The 20,516-nt window shown below is 49.5% G+C and overlaps 1 protein-coding gene across 1 annotated transcript; it reads right to left on the bottom strand.

Annotated features, from left to right (window-relative positions):
- Window positions 1-16,283: 16,283 nt before the first annotated feature.
- LOC141161381 (histone H4-like) lies at window positions 16,284-16,595 on the bottom strand. The gene has a single exon (XM_073646191.1). It carries the CDS (start codon window positions 16,593-16,595, stop codon window positions 16,284-16,286), a length of 312 nt encoding a protein of 103 aa, XP_073502292.1.
- Window positions 16,596-20,516: the final 3,921 nt, after the last annotated feature.

Here is a 20,516-nt window from a genome sequence, read left to right as displayed (position 1 = left end):
GTTAAAAAGAAAAAACACACACTACACCTAGAAAAAAATAATTTATTTGAAATAAAACACACAATTTTATTTAATTCTTAGTTTACTAAAAATAATAGTTACCTGTCCACGTTCCTGCGCTGATCTCCCATGCACAGCTGTCACATCTGGAGATGGTGACAGCTGTGCATGGCTGCTGTAAGCTCACGCTGCCGGGAACACGTCCGCTCCCGGCAGCGGGAGCCACTGACTGAGGTCACCGGAGTGCATTCAGGCAGCGCAGCTCCGGAGACCTCCTTTACGGCACTGCTGTACCGTGGGAATTTCTCACGATACAGCAGGGCCGTAAAGGAGATAACCGGAGCAGCGCTGCCTGAACTCCGGTGAACCCTTACGGCCCCGTCATTCTAGCGGCGGCAGCGGTTCAGAGCGGTCACATTCTATGTGGCTGCTCTGAACTGGAGATCTTCGTGGGACACTCGTGGACTGCTACGGAGGGGTAAGGATAAGGTTGTGGTTTATTATTTTATATTTTATTACAGGAGATCGATGGCTTCGGGGAATTAGGTGTCTTGGTGAGTATAGGTGTAGTTTTTTATTTTTTACTTTATTTTAGGTGGCGATCGGCGGGGACAGGTAATGTATGAACTAATTTCTTTTAGGTAACCACTGGCCACCAATGACATGTATTTAACATTTATTGGGGACGCAGTAGGGCAATTTAAATAGCAGGATCAGTCTGATGGGAACTACTGCTCCCATCGCGCTGATCCTGCTGGCAGGAGTGGACGGGGGACAGACATAGGCCGATGGGAGTAGTAGTGTCACATCGGCCTATGTCTGCCTGCACGCACACACACCGCACACACCCGCACACATCGCACAGACACCCGCACACACACCCCGCACACACACCCGCACACACACCCGCACACACACCCGCACACACACACCCCGCACACACACACCCCGCACACACACACCCCGCACACACACCCGCACACACACCCCGCACACACACCCCGCACACACACCCGCACACACACCCCGCACACACACTAATCATGACGGGTCTGGGAGGTGAGGCTGACCTGTGCGGCCGTGGGAAAGTTCATGTGAGTTCATGCAGTCAAGCATGAACTCACATGAACCCTCTGAGGGCAACGCGGTGACTTCAAATGAACAGCTGATCGGCATCAGCTGATACCTCAGCTGTTCATTTGAAATAACCGGCGGGAAAGCGCAGCACAGAACGGGAAAGCCGGCGGTGAAGTCTTTTCACTGCCGGCTTCCCCGCCCGGGTCCTTCACTCCCCGCTCCTTGGAGCTGCGCTCCCCGCCCGGTCCTAACTTACGATCGGGATGGGAGGTGGCGAGGGGAGCGGAGGATCGGGGTGGGAGGCTGCGGGGAAGCAGTATGGGGCTGTGTGATTGTTTAAAAGCCGGCGGCTTTATACCGCGCGCCGGCTTTTAAACAGTCAGGAGAATTCTCCCCCGCTGGGATGGCATTCTGATGACAGGCTGGATCGCGCTGCCATCCAACTTGTCATCCTTCACAGACACTGCAGAGCGCAGGCATTATGGGAACTTCCGATTCCGGTATCCGATATTGTAAAAGTATCGGAATTAAGTATCGGAATTCCGATACCGCGAATATCGGCCGATACCCGATATTACAGTATCGGAATGCTCAACACTAATCGTAACATAAACTCAAATCCAGTGTTTTTTTTTTAAGAGTCTATTCCCATGCAACCCTTCACACCCAGACAAGGGTATTAGTGTTGAGCGAATTTGTTCGACGAATGTTCGAAAGTTTCAAATTCGGCACGAATAAGGCACATTCGGATTCGTGTTCGCAAAGGCGAGCAAATTTTCTTAAAATCGGAAAAGTTCGACGAATTTGCATGGAATCGTGAATACAGGGCAACCACGGCGATTTGAACAGTTTTGTTAGCATAGTGCAAGTATATGATGAGCGGTGACATGTGCCAGGTGATTGTGGGGGCTGTGGAGGGCTTAGAACAGGTCAGATCAGCGGCACACTGTTTTGTTTTTTTTCATGAGGGCGGTAACTTTAACTGAGGAAAGCGCGGCCAGCCAATCATAACGCAGGAAGCATCTAAACTGTCCAGACATAAGGGCTTCTGCAATTGGCTGCAGAAATCACATGTCCTCTCATTATAAAAAGCGGCCATGTTCCCTCAGCGCCATTATATCCATGTCACTGCTGGAGACAGATGCAGCCCAGTGTTCTCCTGTGTAATGTAGTGTAGATAATTCCTTGCCTGTGTACCTCTGCAACAGCTGGTGCAGCACATTTTTGGTGTTCTTGTGCAAGTACTGAGATTCTGACAGAAACAGAGGGCCCATGCCATACAATAGTGCTGTGCACCGCTGGTATAGAGCTCCATGTCTCAGTATACCTTGAATCTTTTTTTGCACTTGCTAATGTGATCAAGCAAGCGCAGTGCATCTTTTCATTTAATGGGGTTGAAATTGTGCTCTGCACAGTCTGCAGAGCTTCTTATTGCAGAGCACAAAATCTGTTTTTTTTTTTTTTGCTTTTTTTCTGTTGCTACTGAAAGCTGTGTGCACTAAAGTTTTTTTAGTATCAGAGACTATTTTATGATGTGGCCCATCCCTATCTGTGTATTGGTGGTGAAAGATCAGTGTCCCAAAGTCATTTAACCCCTGAAAAACAACAGTTACTTATTCAAATCTGTGAAAAGTGTCTATTTGCCCGCTTTGATGCCCGTTCTGATGCACAGAACTCATTTGGGCCAGGCTGGAGTGACCTGTTTTTGACGTGGGACATCACTATGTTTATAGTAGTGGTGTGAGATCAGTGGCCCAAAATCATTTAACTCGTAAAACACACCCGTTACTTATTCAAATCTGTGAAAAGTTGCTATTTGCCCGCTTTATGCCCGTTCTGATGACCAAAACCCATTTTGGCAAGGCTGGAGTTACCTGAATTTTATGCGGGCCATCACTAGATATGAAATGCTGATGTGAGATCAGTGGCCCAAAGTCATTTAATCCCTGAAAAACGCAAATTACTTATTCAAATCTGTGCAAAAATGTCTATTTGCCCGTTCTGATGCCCAGAACTCATTTGGGCCAGTCTGGAGTGACCTGTTTTTGACGTGAAAATGCATTCACCAGGAAATGTCATTTTAACATTTTACAACCTTATCTGGCCATGTGGTGTATGAGATATCATCAGACACATTGTGTTTCATTTATGAAGGAGGTGGCCTTTACTAATCTTAAAGGGCCTCACTATTCTTAGAGAACCATCAGCCGGCGATGTTTTATTGTTCCCATTACTAAAGAGTGGGTCTCCTATACTGTTATTGTGTATGCAGTGAGTGCCAGGGCTGCCCAAAATTTGGACGCACCCCAATACCACTTTGAAAGCTTGGATGCACCCCAATACCGCTTTGAAGAGACTTAGAGGAGGACCTTCTGAAAACAATATTCCCATTATTAGGAAGTAGGTCTCCCATTGTGTTTGCCTATGCAGTGAATGCAAGGGTTGCCAGAAATGTGGAGGCACTCCAATGCCCCTTGGAAGAGACGTAGAGGGTCTCATAAAAAAATATTCCCATTATTAGGAAGTGGGTCTCCCATAGTGTTGACCTATGCAGTGAATGCAAGGGCTGCCAAAAATTGGGAGGCACTCCAATGCCCCTTGGAAGAGACGTGGAGGAGGGCCTCATAAAAAATGTTCCCATTAGAAAAGAAGCGGGCCTCCTTTACTTGTAATTCCCATGCAATAAGTGTATGGGCTAACAAAAATTTACCCCTGGGGGGTATACATGAACACACTGTATAAAATATATTTTTTACGAGCATCATAAACACCATTTAAAAAAATTAAATGTTCACCCTGGTGATATGGTTTGGAGGATGAGGAGAAAGGAGAGGACAAGAGCAAATAGCCAAAATCAGGAAGCGTATACCCATGTCTGGGTGTGAAAAGGTTCATGGGAATACATCTCCCAAGAAAAGACACTGGATTTGAGTTTATGTTACGCTGCTATCATTCGGTGGTGTTGAGAAGTCTGGCCCAATCCAGCCCTTGTTCATTTTTATAAGAGTCAGCCTGTCAGCATTTTCAGTTGACAGGCGGATGTGCTTATCAGTTATAATTCCACCACTGGCACTAAAAACCCGCTCTGATTAAACGCTGACGGCAGGGCAGGCCAGGACCTCCAAAGCATAGAGAGCCAGTTCATTCCAAGTATCCAGCTTGGATACCCAATAATTATGAGGCACAGCGGAATCACGGAGGACGTTGGTACGGTCGGCAAGGTACTCCCTCAGCATCTTCCCAAACTTTGCACTCCTTGTGATAGTACCCCGCGCCTCAGGGCCTGTGCAATGGGAGGGGCTGAGAAAACTCTCCCAGAACTTTGATAGTGCTCCCCTACCTCTGCTGGATTGAAGTTGTGTCTCTCTCGCCTGTACTCCTTGATTTTCCAAAGAAGTGTGCCCTCTGCCGACAACGTTTTCAGATGGTAATTTTTTTATTAGTTCCGCAACAAGGGCCATCTGGTACAGCCCCATTTTTGTGGACCTGTCCGCCTCAGGAATAAAAGATATAAAGTTCTCCTTGTAGCGTGGATCTACAAGAGTCACCAACCAGTAATGACTGTCACCCAAAATTTTGAGAATGCGAGGGTCATGGGAAAGGCAGCGTAACATAGTAGTCTGGCATGCATGGCTGAGTTTAACAGGCAAGACTTCCGTGTCCTCACCTTGAGGATGACTGACCATGCTCTCCTCCTCCTCCTCCTCTCTGTCCTCTTGCCATCCAAGCTGAACAGACAGTTTGACAGCTGTGCAGGTAGTACCGTCTATAGCACAAGAAACTAGCTCCTGTCCTTCCTCTTCCTCATTGTCACCCAATCCACGTTGGGATGAGATGAGGCTGGGCTGTGTGTAATCACCCTGTATGGTTCCTTGCTCCATCTCATTCCTTGCTTGACACACACTGTAATGTCGTAGTCATGTTGGTTGTGGCATTAAAGTGATTGGCTGGCGTCAATTTAAGACCCGGTAACGGTATGCTTGTCACAGTCTACCCCGGAAACAGGCAGAGTAGGCAGAGGTGCTGCTCTCCCTACTCTGCGTACTCAGCAGAAGTTCTAATTGCACCCCCCCAAAAAAAAAAATGTAAATAATTGTCGGGGTCGCAGAAGAGCAGATCTCAAAACTTTCCAGCCTTTACATAGTAATTTTTCTCCTGCTGAAGTCCTAGATTCCTCTTTCATTGCCCCATAAAGTGTGATGCCAACAAAAGTGCCCACAAAAACAGTATGATACCCCCATGGGAATTCCTCCACATGCACAGTATAATAACCATATTGTACCCCACCTCAACTCCCAAGGTAAAATATGCTAACCCCAAAAAAGTTTGATCCCCCAACTGTGACCCCCACACAGCCCTTCATGCAGTATTATGGGCCTATATACAGTATAATGGCCCCGCACAAACCTTTAGACTCCACAGAGTATAGTGCACTCGCCATGGTCCTCCTCACAGTATAAAGCACTCGCTATGGTCCTCCACACACTATAATGCACTTGCCATGGTCCTCCACACAGTATAATGCGCTCGCCATGGTCCTCCACACAGTATAATGCACTCTCGATGTTCCTCCACACAGCATAATGCACTTGCCATGGTCCTCCACACAGTATAATGCACTCGCCATGGTCCTCCACACAGTATAATGCACTCCCCATGGTCCTCCACACAGAATATTGCACTCCCCATGGTCCTGTATGCAGTATAATGTAGCCCACCATAGGGTAAAAATGCGACCCCCACCATAGGGTAAAAATGCAGCCCCCACCATAGGGTAAAATGCAGCCCCAGTCCTCCAGTATTATTAGTACTCACTGATCAAACACTCCCTCGCTACCTTCAAGTCCGCACTCACTGTAGCAAAACACATATTTCTCATCTCTCATATCCTCCCTGTCTCACAACCCCAAACAACTATTCAAAACCTTCAATTCTCTCCTCCATCCCCCAGTGTCTCCGCCCTCTCCTCTTATTTCAGCTGAAGACTTTGCCTCATTCTTCAAGCAGAAGATTGACACCATCAGAAAAAGCTTTTCATAAAGTTCCCACAGCCTCTCCCCACACCTACACAATCATCCTCCTCCATAACCACCTTCTCTACCATTAGGGATGATCAACTTTCCTCCTTACTCTCCAAATCACAACTCACCATCTGTTAACTTGACCCAATCCGATCCCACCTCATCCCAAACCTTACCACTATCTTCATCCCAACTTTAGCCCACCTTTTCAACTTGTCAATAACAACTGGCGTCTTCCCCTCATGCTTCAAACATGCCTCGACCACACTCAACCTCAAAAAGCCCTCCCTTGTCCTATCCTCTCTGACTAGCTATCGCTCCATATCACTTCTCCCCTATGCATCAAAACTACTGGAACAACACGTTCATTCTGAACTGTCCTCCCACCTCTCCTCCTGCTCCCTCTTCGACCACCTACAATCTGGTTTCCGACCGCACCATTTTACTGAAACTGCACTGACTAAAGTCACCAATGTTGTGGTGACTCTTCTTTGTTATTAGGGATAACTTTGGAATAGACAGCAAAGGGTCTTCACATTGCCAGTGAGATTCAAACTAAAATACTTCATCGATGAAGGGAGAGAGACAAAATACATGTGACATGCATTGTCGGCAGGTAGAGTCTTATGTGTGGCAGCTAAGACTCACCACTATTGATGAGCGAGCACTAAAATGCTCGAGTACTCGTTGCTCGGTTCGAGCAAATTGGAATACTCGGGTGCTCGACTCGAGCAACGAACCCAATGTAAGTCTATGGGAAACTCGAGCATTTTTCACGCGGCTCCCCCCGGCAGTCTGCAGAGGGCCTAAAAATTGCCGAAATCAATGGTAACAGTGCTCAAATGACATGGGAGCAGCATGGGGAAGACCCCTGGAAGCATCTCCGACTCCCATATCAGTGCTGTCAACAGCGTTGTCAGATTATTGCGCCACTTTTACTGACTCACAATAAAACATACAAAAACGAAACCAAAACGGATTTTCCTGGGAAATATGTTAAGGAACATCCTTTCCAGGGTAATGATTTGTATATAAGGCAAAATAAATAACCAAAAAAAAAATACTCCTCCACACCTTGGGAAGGACCACCTAACCACAAACACCTGGACAGGTGAATGTGGCCAGGGACGGTACGGAGCCAGTCCACTGCTTTTTTTGCTGAGTTGTATTTCACCACAGCCATATTCTTTAGCTTGGTGAAAGGACTTGTGAAACCATATTTACCCAGCTGTCATTTCTCCCAGGAAGTCCTCTAATGCTGCTTTCACTTGAAATGTGGCCTTTTAGGCTCGTGGAGGCGGAAGTTTTTCATAACCTCATGTCGGCAGCAGCCAGGTGTCCATACTCGGTCCCCAGCCACCACTGTTTTTCCCGGTGTCGTCTCCGACTTCCACAAACACGGGTCCCACGACATTACCCGTGCCCTCCCCAGTGCACTTACTGGGTGGGACTGCCTAACCACAAACACGTGGACAGGTGAATGTTGCCAGGGACAGTACGGAGCCAGTCCACAGCTTTTTTTGCTGAGTTGTATTTCACCACAGCCATATTCTTTATCTCAGTGAAAGGACTGGCATGGAGGGAAACCGTATATACTCTGGGTGTCATTTCTCCCAGGAAGTCCTCTAAGGCAGCTTTTGCAGAAGCAATGGCAGCCCGTCCAACATCAACTCGCACTTCTTGGTGGTGCTTTGACACACAAACATCTTTCTTTGCGCATATAATTTCATGACTACAGAGTTGGGCAATGGCCTGATCTGCAATCCAGTTTGAGAAATAACATGCATAAGCACGTCCGATCCACATTAAAAAAATAGCCATAAAGTGTCCGGGAACCTTCCCCCACACTTTTCTTAGCCACGGCTGCTTCTCGGCACCAGAAAACCGGAGACTCCTCCGGTGGGCCCTGGCTTCTCCTTCAGGAGAGTTCATAGTGCCGAGGTGAGGACATGATGATGATAGATGCCAACATCTGCTTAGTTTTCTGTTACTTGGAATGCAAGCGCAAGTATGCAGCCAGCCAGCCACCCACCCACAGGCTCAAATACTAAACTGCCAGATTTCAGGGCAGCTGCTTGCTCTTGAAATGGGGCCTTTTAGGCTCGTTGAGGCGGATGCTTTTCACAGCCTCATGCCGGCGGCAGCCGGGTGTCAATACTCGGTCCCCAGCCGCCACTATTTCTCCCGGTATCGTCTCCGCCTTCCACAAGCACGGGTTCCACAACATTACCTGTGCCCTCCCCAGTGAACTTACTGGGAAGGACCGCCTACCCACAAGCACGTGGTCAAGTGAATGTGGCCTGGGATGGTACGGAGCCAGTCCACAGCTTTTTTTGCTGAGTTGTATTTCACCACAGCCATATTCTTTAGCTTGCTGAAAGGACTTGGGAAACCATATCTAGTCCAGCTGTCCTTTCTCCCAGGAAGTCCTCTAAAGCTGCTTTCACTTGAAATGTGGCCTTTTAGGCTCGTGGAGGCGGAAGCTTTTCACAACCTCATGCCTCGTGTCCATACTCGGTCACCAGCCGCCACTATTTCTCCCGGTGTTGTCTCCCCCTTTTACAAGTCGGGTCCCTGAACATTACTGCTGGTGCTTTTCTGTGGGACTCTGCTTGCCTCCTACCAGCCTGGAATATTTCCAGTAAACTATGGTATGACACCATGGTATTAGCACTGCCCCCAGTACCAGTAGCGAAGCCTTCCCCAATTTCCTTCTCAGGAATTTTATTTGGTAGACTGAGTGGCTGCCCAAATACATTAGTTTATCACAAAGGAGCTGAAGATAGAGTGGCAGTAGGTGCAAGTTTCTCCAGCCTGTTAGATATCAGAGGGTGAACGGCAGCACATTGGATCAGTGGTTAGCACTGAAGCCTTGCAGTGCTGGGATCCTGGGTTCAAATACAAGCAAGGACAACATCTGCAAGGATTTTGTATGTTCTCCCTGTGTTTGCGTGGGTTTCCACCTCAGTAAAAAAGCAGCCATAGAGTGTCCGGGAACCTTCCCACACACTTTTCTTTAGCCAGGACTGCTTCTCGGCAGGGTTGGACGGTCCCACCAGAGAATCCTCTGGTGTGCCCTGGCTTCTACATCAGGAGAGTTCATAATAGCGCTAACATTGCAGCTGCTATGGGGCTCTTGAGCGGGGGAGAAATGTTAGCCCTCAGCATCAAATCCTCTGGTGGGCCCAATGTTTTTCAATCTGAAACAGCTTCTCAGTGGGAGTTATATTTCACCACAGCCATATTCTTTAGCTCGGTGAAAGGACTGCCATAGAGGGAAACTGTATCTACTCCGGCTGTCATTTCTCCGTCACCTGGTTCCGCCCATTGTCACACACGACCATGTCTGGCTGTATATTCAGCGGTGAGAGCCACAGATCAAGCTGCTGTGTTCCAGCTTTCAACAAATCTGCAGCGGCATAGAAGTTACATCATTCCAACCACAACAAACTTTTAACCCTTCAGTGCCAGTATTCTCAGAGTTCGTTCTCAACAATGAGTGAACATTTAAACTCCTTGTGAACAGCCTATACAGCTTGTACTGACATTCACACAAGGATTATTATTCCACAACAGGAGAATTGTAGACTCTCACTTAGAAGATGCGGTGTGTAGCGTCGGCGTCCCTGCCTCCTGCTAGGCTGGGACGCCGTTCCCCTCACCTCTCCGCTCCAGGCCCGGCGTCTTCCTCCCGCTCTGCTGGCAGCGCGCGCTGCTTCCCGGCCTCTGTGCTTAGGGCGCGCGCGCTCCCCCTCTCTTAAAGGGGCCGCGCGCGTCGTCCTAAGGAGTCCCCGGCCAATGGCCGGAGGACCTCACCATATATAAGGCACCTCCTCCAAAATGGAGGTGCCCGAGCAATGTTGTTGCAAAGCCTTTCAACTCTGCTTCAGCCCTCAGGTCCCGTTACCAGTTACCTGCCAGTCACCTGCCAGATTCCTGCTTGATACCTGCCTGATTCCTGCCAGATATCTGCTTACCTGCTTGCTATCCTGTGGTCCGACAGTCTGCCTACCAGCACCTGCCAGTCTGTCTATGGATCAGTCCACCTGCGGACCAGGAAGTACCTACCAGATACCTGCCTGATACCTGCCTGCCTGTCCAGAGACTCTTACTCGCTCACCTGGGAGCGCTCACCTGCTACCTGCCTGCTAGCCTACCTGGAGGCTTAGCCGTCACTTGCTGTGACCACCTGCCTGTCCAGAGACTCTTACTCGCTCACCTGGGAGCGCTTACCTGCTACCTACCTGCTAGCCTACCTGGAGGCTTAGCCGTCACTTGCTGTGACCACCTGCCTGTCCAGAGACTCTTGCCCGCTCACCTGGAAGCGCTCACCTGCTTCCTGCCTGCTAGCCTACCTGGAGGCTCTGCCGTCACTTGCCGCGACCACCTGCCAGTCCAGAGACTCTTGCCCGTTCACCTGGGAGCGCTCACCTGCTACCTGCCTGCTAGCCTACCTGGAGGCTCTGCCGTCACTTGCCGTGACCACCTGCCTGTCCAGAAACTCTTGCCCGCTCACCTGGGAGCGCTCACCTGCTAACTGCCTGCTAGCCTATCTAGAGACTCTTTCCCTGCTGTCACTTGCCGTGACCACCTGCCCGTCTAGAGACTCTTACCCTGCTGTCACTTGCCGTGACCATCCGCCTGTCAAGAGACTGTCCCCGTCACTTGCCGTGACTTCCTGCCCTTCTACCCAGAGACTGTCCCTGTCACTTGCCGTGACTACCTGCCCGCCTTCCCTGGGAGCCACCCGCTTCCTTACAAGGACTGCCCCTTTGTATAGTTGCTCAGAGGTTCCACCTCTCAGACCCGTTACAGTTTGCTCGGGCCATGGAACCCGGTGGCACCCAAGCTCCCTCGCTCTCGGACCTATGTCATAAACTTTCCCGTCAGAGGTCCCAACAGGAGTCCATCCTGAACCACCTGCGTAGTGTTAACTCCCGCCTGGACACACTGACTACCTCTTCGGGACCTGCTTCCAGTCCCACGACTCCTACCCCGGCAGTGCCGCTGCCTATCAATTCCATGGCAACTCTTCCCGGTCCTCGCCTCACCGCCCCGCCTAGTTTTGGACAAGATCCCGGACAGGCACGGGGCTTCATTAACCTGTGCACTCTGCACTTCGAACTGTTGGCACACCAGTTTTCCACCGACCGAGCCAAAGTAGCCTTCATCATGTCCCATCTCACGGGAGAGGCGCTGGCTTGGTTAAATCCTCTATGGGAGAGAGGAGACCCCCTGGTGTCCAACCTGCCATCCTTTCTCACGACTTTCCGTAAGGTCTTCGACGAACCAGGACGGAGGACCTCATCCGCCTCATCTCTGCTACGCCTCCGCCAAGGAAGTCTCACCGTGGGTCAATATGCCATACGGTTCCGTACCCTTGCTTCGGAGCTTGCCTGGGATAACGACGCTCTGGTGTCCGTCTTCTGGGAGGGTCTGTCCGGCCGTATTAAAGATGAACTCGCCGGTCGGGACATTCCTACCACTCTTGACGACTTAATTACACTTGTCACCCGGATTGACATCCGGTTCCAGGAGCGCACCAAAGAGGCCACCCGTGAGAGGAGGTTTCCACGCCTTGCCCCTACCTTCCAGAGACCCGTCACTTCCTCCGTTACTCCCCCGGCGCACTCACCCGAGCCTATGCAGGTCGACCAGACCAAGATGGTCAAGACCCGTCAAGAATTACGCCGTGCCGAGGGGAGCTGCTTCTACTCTGGCAATAAGGAGCACCGGATCCGTTCCTTCCCGGAGAGGTCGGGAAACGCCTGTGTCTAGGGTCGCTCTGAGAGGTCGCCCTAGACAGAAATAAACCCTCTCCATCTCTAATGCTGTCGGTCTCTATCATCTGCGGGGAGAACCGTTATTTTGAACTGACTCAATTTGACTCTGGAGCTGCCGGAAATCTCATTTCTCAGTCCCTGGTAGAGAAATACCGCATTCCCACCAAACCTCTGGCTGTACCCTTATCTGTCGCCGCCGTGGATGGAGGCCTCTTACCTCATCCCATCCAACTCATCACCGAATCCATAACTTTGCAGGTGGGAATGCTGCACTCTGAGAGCATCTTCTTTCATGTTCTGCCTGGACTCTCTCACGCCCTCTTGCTAGGCCTACCTTGGCTCCAGAAACACGCACCCGTGCTTGATTGGCAGACCGGAGAAGTTCTTCGCTGGGGACAGGACTGCCATAAGACTTGTTTAGTTCCCGTTCATCCTGCCCATCCTTCTCCTACCCCAGCCAATCTACCCGGCCTACCGGTTCCCTATTGGTCTTTTGCGGACGTCTTTAATAAAAGAGAAGCAGAGACATTACCCCCTCATAGACCATACGACTGCCCAATTGACCTGATGCCCGGCGCTACTCCTCCCCGTGGGCGTATTTACCCTTTGTCCGCTGCTGAGACCCGGTCCATGTCTGAATATATTGAGGAGAATCTGGCCCGGGGATTTATCCGGAAATCTACCTCCCCGGCGGGAGCAGGCTTCTTCTTCGTCAAGAAGAAGGACGGCTCACTCCGTCCCTGTATAGACTATAGAGGCCTTAACCAGATCACAGTGAAGAATAAATACCCCCTTCCGCTCATTCCTGAATTATTTGACCGTCTGAGGGGGGCTAGAATCTTCACCAAGCTGGACCTCCGTGGGGCGTATAATCTGGTCCGTATCCGTCAGGGGGATGAATGGAAGACGCCATTCAACACCCGGGATGGCCAATATGAATACCTTTTAATGCCCTTCGGTCTCTGTAATGCTCCCGCCGTCTTTCAAGAGTTAGTCAATGACATCTTCTGTGACCTTCTCTACTCCTGCGTGGTGGTGTACCTGGACAACATCTTGGTCTTCTCTCCAGATCTTCTCACTCACCGGAGGGACGTTCGTCAGGTCCTGCTCAGGCTCAAGCAGAACCACCTCTACGCTAAATATGAGAAGTGCCTCTTTGAGCAGACCTCGCTTCCGTTTCTGGGCTACATAATCTCTCAGACCGGCCTACAAATGGACCCTGAGAAACTGTCTGCCATCCAGAAGTGGCCCCGACCAGAGGGGTTGAAGGCTATTCAGCGGTTCCTGGGCTTCGCCAACTACTACCGCCTCTTCATTCCGCACTTCTCTTCCCGGACTGCCCCTATCTCGGCGCTCACCCGTAAGGGCGCTAATCCCAGAGAATGGCCGCCCGAAGCAGAGGAGGCCTTCCTTTCCTTAAAACGAGCTTTTTCCTCCGCCCCTGTGCTGCATTGTCCGGACGGCAACAAACAATTCTTTCTAGAAGTCGACGTTTCCTCCTCCGGAGCCAGAGCAGTACTTACCCAAAAGTCGTCTTCCGGAAGAATGGTAACCTGCGGCTTCTTCTCCAAACTCTTCTCCTCTTCTGAGCGCAATTATTCTATAGGAGACCGAGAATTGTTGGCCATTAAGCTGGCACTGGAGGAGTGGCATTACCTGCTCGAGGGGGCTCTTCACCCGGTAATAATTTACACGGACCACAAGAACTTGGCTTACCTCCAGAGTGCCCAGAGACTTAACCCGCGCCAAGCCCGGTGGTCCTTGTTCTTCGCCCGCTTTAATTTCATTCTTCACTTTCGCCCGGCTGACAAAAACATCAAAGCTGATGCTTTATCCCGATCCTTTTTGGTCTCTGATCTTGAGGAGGAGCCTAAACACATCATCGACCCCGCCAAAGTAATGCAGGTGGCCCCCGTGAATCTAAATCGTCTTCCACCCGATAAGACGTTCGTATCTGTTCCTGATCGTGAGAGGGTTCTACACTGGGGACACTCGTACAAGCTAGCTGGCCATGCTGGTCAGAAAAAGACCCTCCAGCTTATTTCCCGGCATTACTGGTGGCCTACCCTGCACAAGGACGAAATAGACTTTGTTTCAGCCTGTGTGTCCTGCGCCCGCAACAAGGTTCCGAGACATCTGCCAGCCGGCCGTCTCCTTCCTCTTCCTGTACCTGCTGCCTCGTGGCAGCATATAGCTATGGACTTTATTACGGACCTCCCTGGCTCTGCCGGTTGTGCGGTCATATGGGTGGTCGCTGACCGCTTTTCCAAAATGGCTCACTTTATTCCCCTGCCGGGTCTCCCGTCTGCATCAGAGTTAGCTAAAGACTTGATTCATCATGTCTTCCGTCTTCATGGTCTTCCTCTCCACATCGTATCCGACCGAGGGGTTCAGTTCACCTCTCGTTTTTGGCGAGCCTTGTGTAAACTGTTGGGGGTCACCTTGGACTTTTCTTCTGCTTTTCACCCACAGTCCAATGGCCAAGTAGAACGGATCAACCAAATTTTAACCAGTTACCTCCGGCACTTTGTTAATGCTCACCAACCCGACTGGGTGGATCTTTTACCGTGGGCCGAATTTTCTTACAATAATCACGTGAGCGAATCTTCCTCCAAATCCCCGTTTTTTGTAGTCTTCGGTCAGCATCCTCGGATCCCGTTTCCCGTCTCCGCTTCGGTGGACAATCTGGCTGCGGAATCTCTCGTTAACGAATTTTCCTCCATTTGGGAAAGTACCAGATCTGCACTTCTTCAGTCATCCGAGCGGATGAAAAAACAGGCTGACAAAAGACGTCTGGATCCACCACAATTCTGTCCTGGAGATAAGGTCTGGCTCTCGTCCAAATATGTCCGGCTCAAGATTCCTTCCTACAAGTTAGGGCCTCGGTTCATCGGTCCACTGGAAGTTATCAAACAGATCAATCCGGTGGCCTATAAATTGAAACTCCCGGCCAATTTGCGGATTCCTAACTCCTTCCATGTATCTCTACTCAAACCCGTGGTACTTTACTCTTTTTCCAAGTCTACAGGTACGCCTCCTGCTCCGGTTTCCGCTGAAAATGAGTTTGAGGTAGAGAACATTCTGGCCACCAAAAGGGTAAGAGGAAAATCCTTTTTTCTAGTGGATTGGAAGGTGTTTGGTCCTGAGGAGAGAACATGGGAGCCCCGGGAGAACATCCATGCCCCTCTCCTCCTTGATAAATTTCTCTCCGGCCTAAAAAAAGGGGGGCCTAAAGGGGGGGGTACTGTAGCGTCGGCGTCCCTGCCTCCTGCTAGGCAGGGACGCCGTTCCCCTCACCTCTCTGCTCCGGGCCCGGCGTCTTCCTCCCGCTCTGCTGGCAGCGCGCGCTGCTTCCCGGCCTCTGTGCTTAGGGCGCGCGCGCTCCCCCTCTCTTAAAGGGGCCGCGCGCGTCATCCTAAGGAGTCCCCGGCCAATGGCCGGAGGACCTCACCATATATAAGGCACCTCCTCCAAAATGGAGGTGCCCGAGCAATGTTGTTGCAAAGCCTTTCAACTCTGCTTCAGCCCTCAGGTCCCGTTACCAGTTACCTGCCAGTCACCTGCCAGATTCCTGCTTGATACCTGCCTGATTCCTGCCTGATATCTGCTTACCTGCTTGCTATCCTGTGGTCCGACAGTCTGCCTACCAGCACCTGCCAGTCTGTCTATGGATCAGTCTGCCTGCGGACCAGGAAGTACCTACCAGATACCTGCCTGATACCTGCCTGCCTGTCCAGAGACTCTTACTCGCTCACCTGGGAGCACTCACCTGCTACCTGCCTGCTAGCCTACCTGGAGGCTTAGCCGTCACTTGCTGTGACCACCTGCCTGTCCAGAGACTCTTACTCGCTCATCTGGGAGCGCTCACCTGCTACCTGCCTGCTAGCCTACCTGGAGACTTAGCCGTCACTTGCTGTGACCACCTGCCTGTCCAGAGACTCTTGCCCGCTCACCTGGGAGGGCTCACCTGCTACCTGCCTGCTAGTCTACCTGGAGGCTCTGCCGTCACTTGCCGTGACCACCTGCCTGTCCAGAGACTCTTGCCCGCTCACCTGGGAGCGCTCACCTGCTACCTGCCTGCTAGCCTATCTAGAGACTCTTTCCCTGCTGTCACTTGCCGTGACCACCTGCCCGTCTAGAGACTCTTACCCTGCTGTCACTTGCCGTGACCATCCGCCTGCCAAGAGACTGTCCCCGTCACTTGCCGTGACTTGCTGCCCTTCTACCCAGAGACTGTCCCTGTCACTTGCCGTGACTACCTGCCCGCCTTCCCTGGGAGCCACCCGCTTCCTTACAAGGACTGCCCCTTTGTATAGTTGCTCAGAGGTTCCACCTCCCAGACCCGTTACACGGTGGCTCTGAAAAGAGCCTTTTGGTTGTCAGGATGGAGCAGAGAATACAATTAACCTCCGAAGCCGTAGAGAGTGCCGCCTTGGCGCTTGAGCGCGTACACCATGTACATAGCGGTGATGGTCTTCCTCTTGGCGTGCTCGGTGTAGGTGACACTGTCACGGATCACGTTCTCCAGGAAGACTTTCAGGACACCGCGAGTCTCTTCATAGATGAGGCCGCAGATGCGCTTGACGCCTCCTCTGCGAGCGAGACGGCGGATGGCAGGCTTGGTGATGCCCTGGATGTTATCACGGAGCACCTTCCTCTGCCGCTTGGCACCACCCTTCACGAGACCTTTCCCTCCTTTACCGCGATCAGACATCATCCAAAGTCAGCTGAAAACTGTGACGAAGCCCCACGGACTCTTCTTTTTTTTAGCGGATGGGTGGACCAGAGAGAAGACTGCAGAGGTGACGCGTTTCCAGGGCGGGTCTTACAGAATCTACATTAGCTCCTCCTTCCTCTGCTGATTGGCTGAACACTGAACTGCTGGGGAGTTTGAATTTCCCGTTCATTGTGCAGTTTCTGCAGTTCTTTCCAGCTTCTACTCTATGTAACTTATTTCCCTGTGAAGAGAAATATCCCAAATATTGTCATCACCTTTCCAGATCATGGTGGAGAAATCTAATCAATGAAATTCATAGTTGGAGAAATAACCTGACAATCATAAATGAAAATGAATATATTTTTATAACATGAATACAAAACCACCAAGGACACACAACATAACAGATTTGAAGAGCAAAAACTCAACAAAAAAAAAAAACTCAGGATGTAGTGCTCTTCAATGAGAATTAACCAGGTCTTTACTGAAAATTCCACTGAACACTGAAAGAACAATTTTACAAATATATTAATACCACATATGTGTGTTTTTTTATTTTTTAAGTTTCTCTGATTTAAACGGGAGTAATTGGGAAGTGATTCCACCCTGTGATCATCTGTTTGCCTGTACTATGCACAGCGCTGTATACAGCTATAGTATATAGCTATAGCCATGGTTACCTGTGAACATCAGCCGTGAGCTGGCTTATACAGACGTGCAAACATGACAGATATGAGGGTCTTCAGCAGACCCCTTGCTTTCATGACACCCTATTGGCTATTCAAACTGCCCATCACATGTTCTGAGTCTTTGTGCCCACGATGCGTTTTTTAAGCAATCCCGCAATGGCAATTCCGCTGCAGAAACGCTTAAAAAACGCTTGATAGAAGGTCTGCCATGGTCCCCAACGATTATCCGCATGTGTTGTGCACATGCTGCGGAAATTTCTGCTGCCGATTATCATTGCGGAAAAAAACGCAGCACTACCAATTATTTTGCGAAAGAGCTGCATTTTCGCCGCCATTGACTTGCACTGGAACGCTTGGATTCCACATCACTGGATCTGTACATGCGGATTCCATGCGTTTCAATGTGCGGATGGTACCCGGGTGTGCAGCACAGGAGACTCTCCTCCAGACCCAGGTACCATAGAACCTGTAAAAAAAAAGAATAAAATGAAAAAATAAACATTATACTTACCTTCTGATGGCCCCCGGTGTCTTTGTTCTGGCTTGCCGGCAGATCGCGGTGGACTCAAGGACATGCCATGACGTCATTTAGTCATGTGACGGGTCACGCGACCGCTGACGTTGGCAGGTCCTTTCAGTGCACCGCGAGCCGCCGGCAAGCCGAGACGCATCGAATAAAGACTCCGGGGGCCATCAGAAGGTAAGTATAAATTTATTTTTTATTTTTTAACATTCTTTCGGTCACACTATATAAATCTATGCCGGCTGCGTGGATTTATATAGTGTGACCAAGTTGTCAAGCACTTTCCAGGTGATGCTAAAATCGCTTGGAAAGCGATTGACAACTCGCATGTGGAAATACATGTGAAGAACGCTTCACATCCGCTTGTCCCTGGCAGGAAAAACGCATGTACAATCCGCATGTGTTTTTTCTGCCAGGGAGATGTAGAAACTTTCAGGAAAAAATCTGGAGCATTTCTGCATCGTGGACACATAGCCTGCGTCACTGTGATAGACTGAAGAAGTTAAGCTCCTCTCAAGACTGTTGCAGGCGGATGATGGCTGAATAACTCAACCATCAACTGTCGGCAAAGATACCGGCTTAGTTCCCTACACACCAGGAGTATAATAATTAAATAACATCCCACTGGTGTATAAGCTTATACTAACATTATTCAATGGAATGGTGGCGCTAATGGTTAAGACCTATATCTGCTGCAAGAGAGGACAACTACCACAGTTGTCTGACGTTTTCAAGATAAAAAATATATAAAACAACTTGCGCTAGTGTATAGGGTATGTGGCAAGAAATAACAATGAAGATGTTAAAAATGACCAATTTTATTAAATACGTAGGTTACGAGAAGTTAAAAATCATTGTTTTAATAGTTGGCTAGTAGGCTAAAAGCAATGGGAGGAGGGAAGATAGTCATAATGGGAGCCCTAGAAGTTTTTCCTGGTTGAGAGGCAGTTATGAGCTTCCTGGAGGGTCTTTTGATGACCAGGTAGGAGGGTCCCCCTTATATGGAGAAAAGTTAATTTGCACTCTTCTTGTCAGTTGTGGACCTCCAATGTCAGTGGACCTGTGTGGCTGCCGGTCCGTGTGGCAGAAGAAGCTTCCTCCACTATATGAATGAGCGCTTGTGGCATGGTGCAGAGAGGGGAGGTGCAGGGTCCCGGCCAGAGACCCGCCGCTCTCACCAATCTCTGTGTTTATCGGCACTCGGCGGTGCAGAAGAGAACCTGCGCACTTGTGCACACTGGCAGCTTGAGGACCTGTGTGACGTCACGTGGGTGAGTACCGGTACGGTGGCCTAGGGGGATCAGAAAGGCTGATGCGTTTCAGAAACTCCGGTTTCCTTCTTCAGAGCTGATCCCTAGGCACTTATGGGTCCTTTTTATAGGTCTATGGGTGGGAGTTTACCAATGGCCACTTAGCTGTCACTTTTTTTTTTTTCTCTTTCCTTTTTTTTGGCCGTCAATCTTCATTAATCGCAACAGTTCGATTTCTGAGTTCAAGCCTCTAGGTTTTAGAGAGTCAAACATAAAGATCCATTTACTCTCAACTCGAGACATTTGTTTCTGGTAGTCACCTTTCCACCATTGTTTTGGCACGTTTTGTATAGCTGTCACCACAGTTCCTGCTATGGAACCCCCATGTTTTTCAGCATAGTGTTTTGAAAGTGGGTGCCCGTCAAACTTGGTGGTGATATTCCGTAGGTGTTCATTAATGGGGCATTTCGTTCTGCCTACGTATAGTTTTTTGCACGGACATTTTAAGCAATAAATAACCCCCTCTCTTGTGCATGTAATTAAATCTGGTATGGTATGTGTTACGTCTCTTTCGGTTATTACTTTTTGTTTTTTCATATTTAGTTTTTTGCATACTGTGCATTTTTGACATGGGAAGAAGCCGCAGATATCTTTAGTAAAGGAGAGGGTTCCATTTTTTAGGGGGGTAATTTTGGACTGTGGCACAAGATTTCCCAGGTTGCATGCTTTCTTGTATATAAAGCGTGGGTTCTTTGCTAGTTTGTCACCAATAATCTTTTCATTTTGTAGGATACTCCAGTGTTTTTTAATGATTCTCTTTAGTAAATGTGTATTTGAGTTATAGGGTGTCATAATGGGTACATTCAAATCATTAGATGCTACCTGAATCGTTCTAGTGGGGCACTTTAGAATGTTTTCACGTGGAATTTGTTTTACTAGATTTTTGGTTGAGGTGAGGAAATGGGGGTCATATCCTTTATTTTGGAATTTGGTGGTTAGTACTCCTGCTTCCTCCTCAAAGTATTTGGTATCTGAACAGTTTCTATGAAGTCGCATAAATTGGCTCTTTGGGATGTTGAATAACCAACTAGGGAGGTGGCAACTGTCCAGGGAGATGTAGCTGTTTGCATCTGTGGGTTTGGTAAAAGTGCAGTTGTGGATCTGATTATCACGTACATGGATATTGAGGTCAAGAAAATTGATTTGTTGGGTACTCGTGGTTGAGGTAAAATGTAAAGTCATTCTGGTTAATCTCCTCAATGAATTTGTCCAGAGAGAGTTGGTTGCCAGACCAAATAAAAATGATCTCATCGATAAAGCGATGCCATAGGACCAGGTTCGATCTCAGCGACCCACCCGGGTAGATGGTGGAGTCTTCCCATTTTCCGACGTACAGGTTTGCATAACTGGGCGTGAACCTGGTCCCCATCACTGTGCCCCATTGCTGGGTATAGTA

The sequence above is a fragment of the Phyllobates terribilis genome, unplaced genomic scaffold (assembly GCF_046119375.1).
Source record: "Phyllobates terribilis strain yellow unplaced genomic scaffold, ASM4611937v1 Scaffold_9__5_contigs__length_417890890, whole genome shotgun sequence".
In the NCBI taxonomy this organism is placed as follows: Eukaryota; Metazoa; Chordata; class Amphibia; order Anura; family Dendrobatidae; genus Phyllobates; species Phyllobates terribilis.
This window is presented reverse-complemented; position numbering and strand designations above follow the sequence as displayed.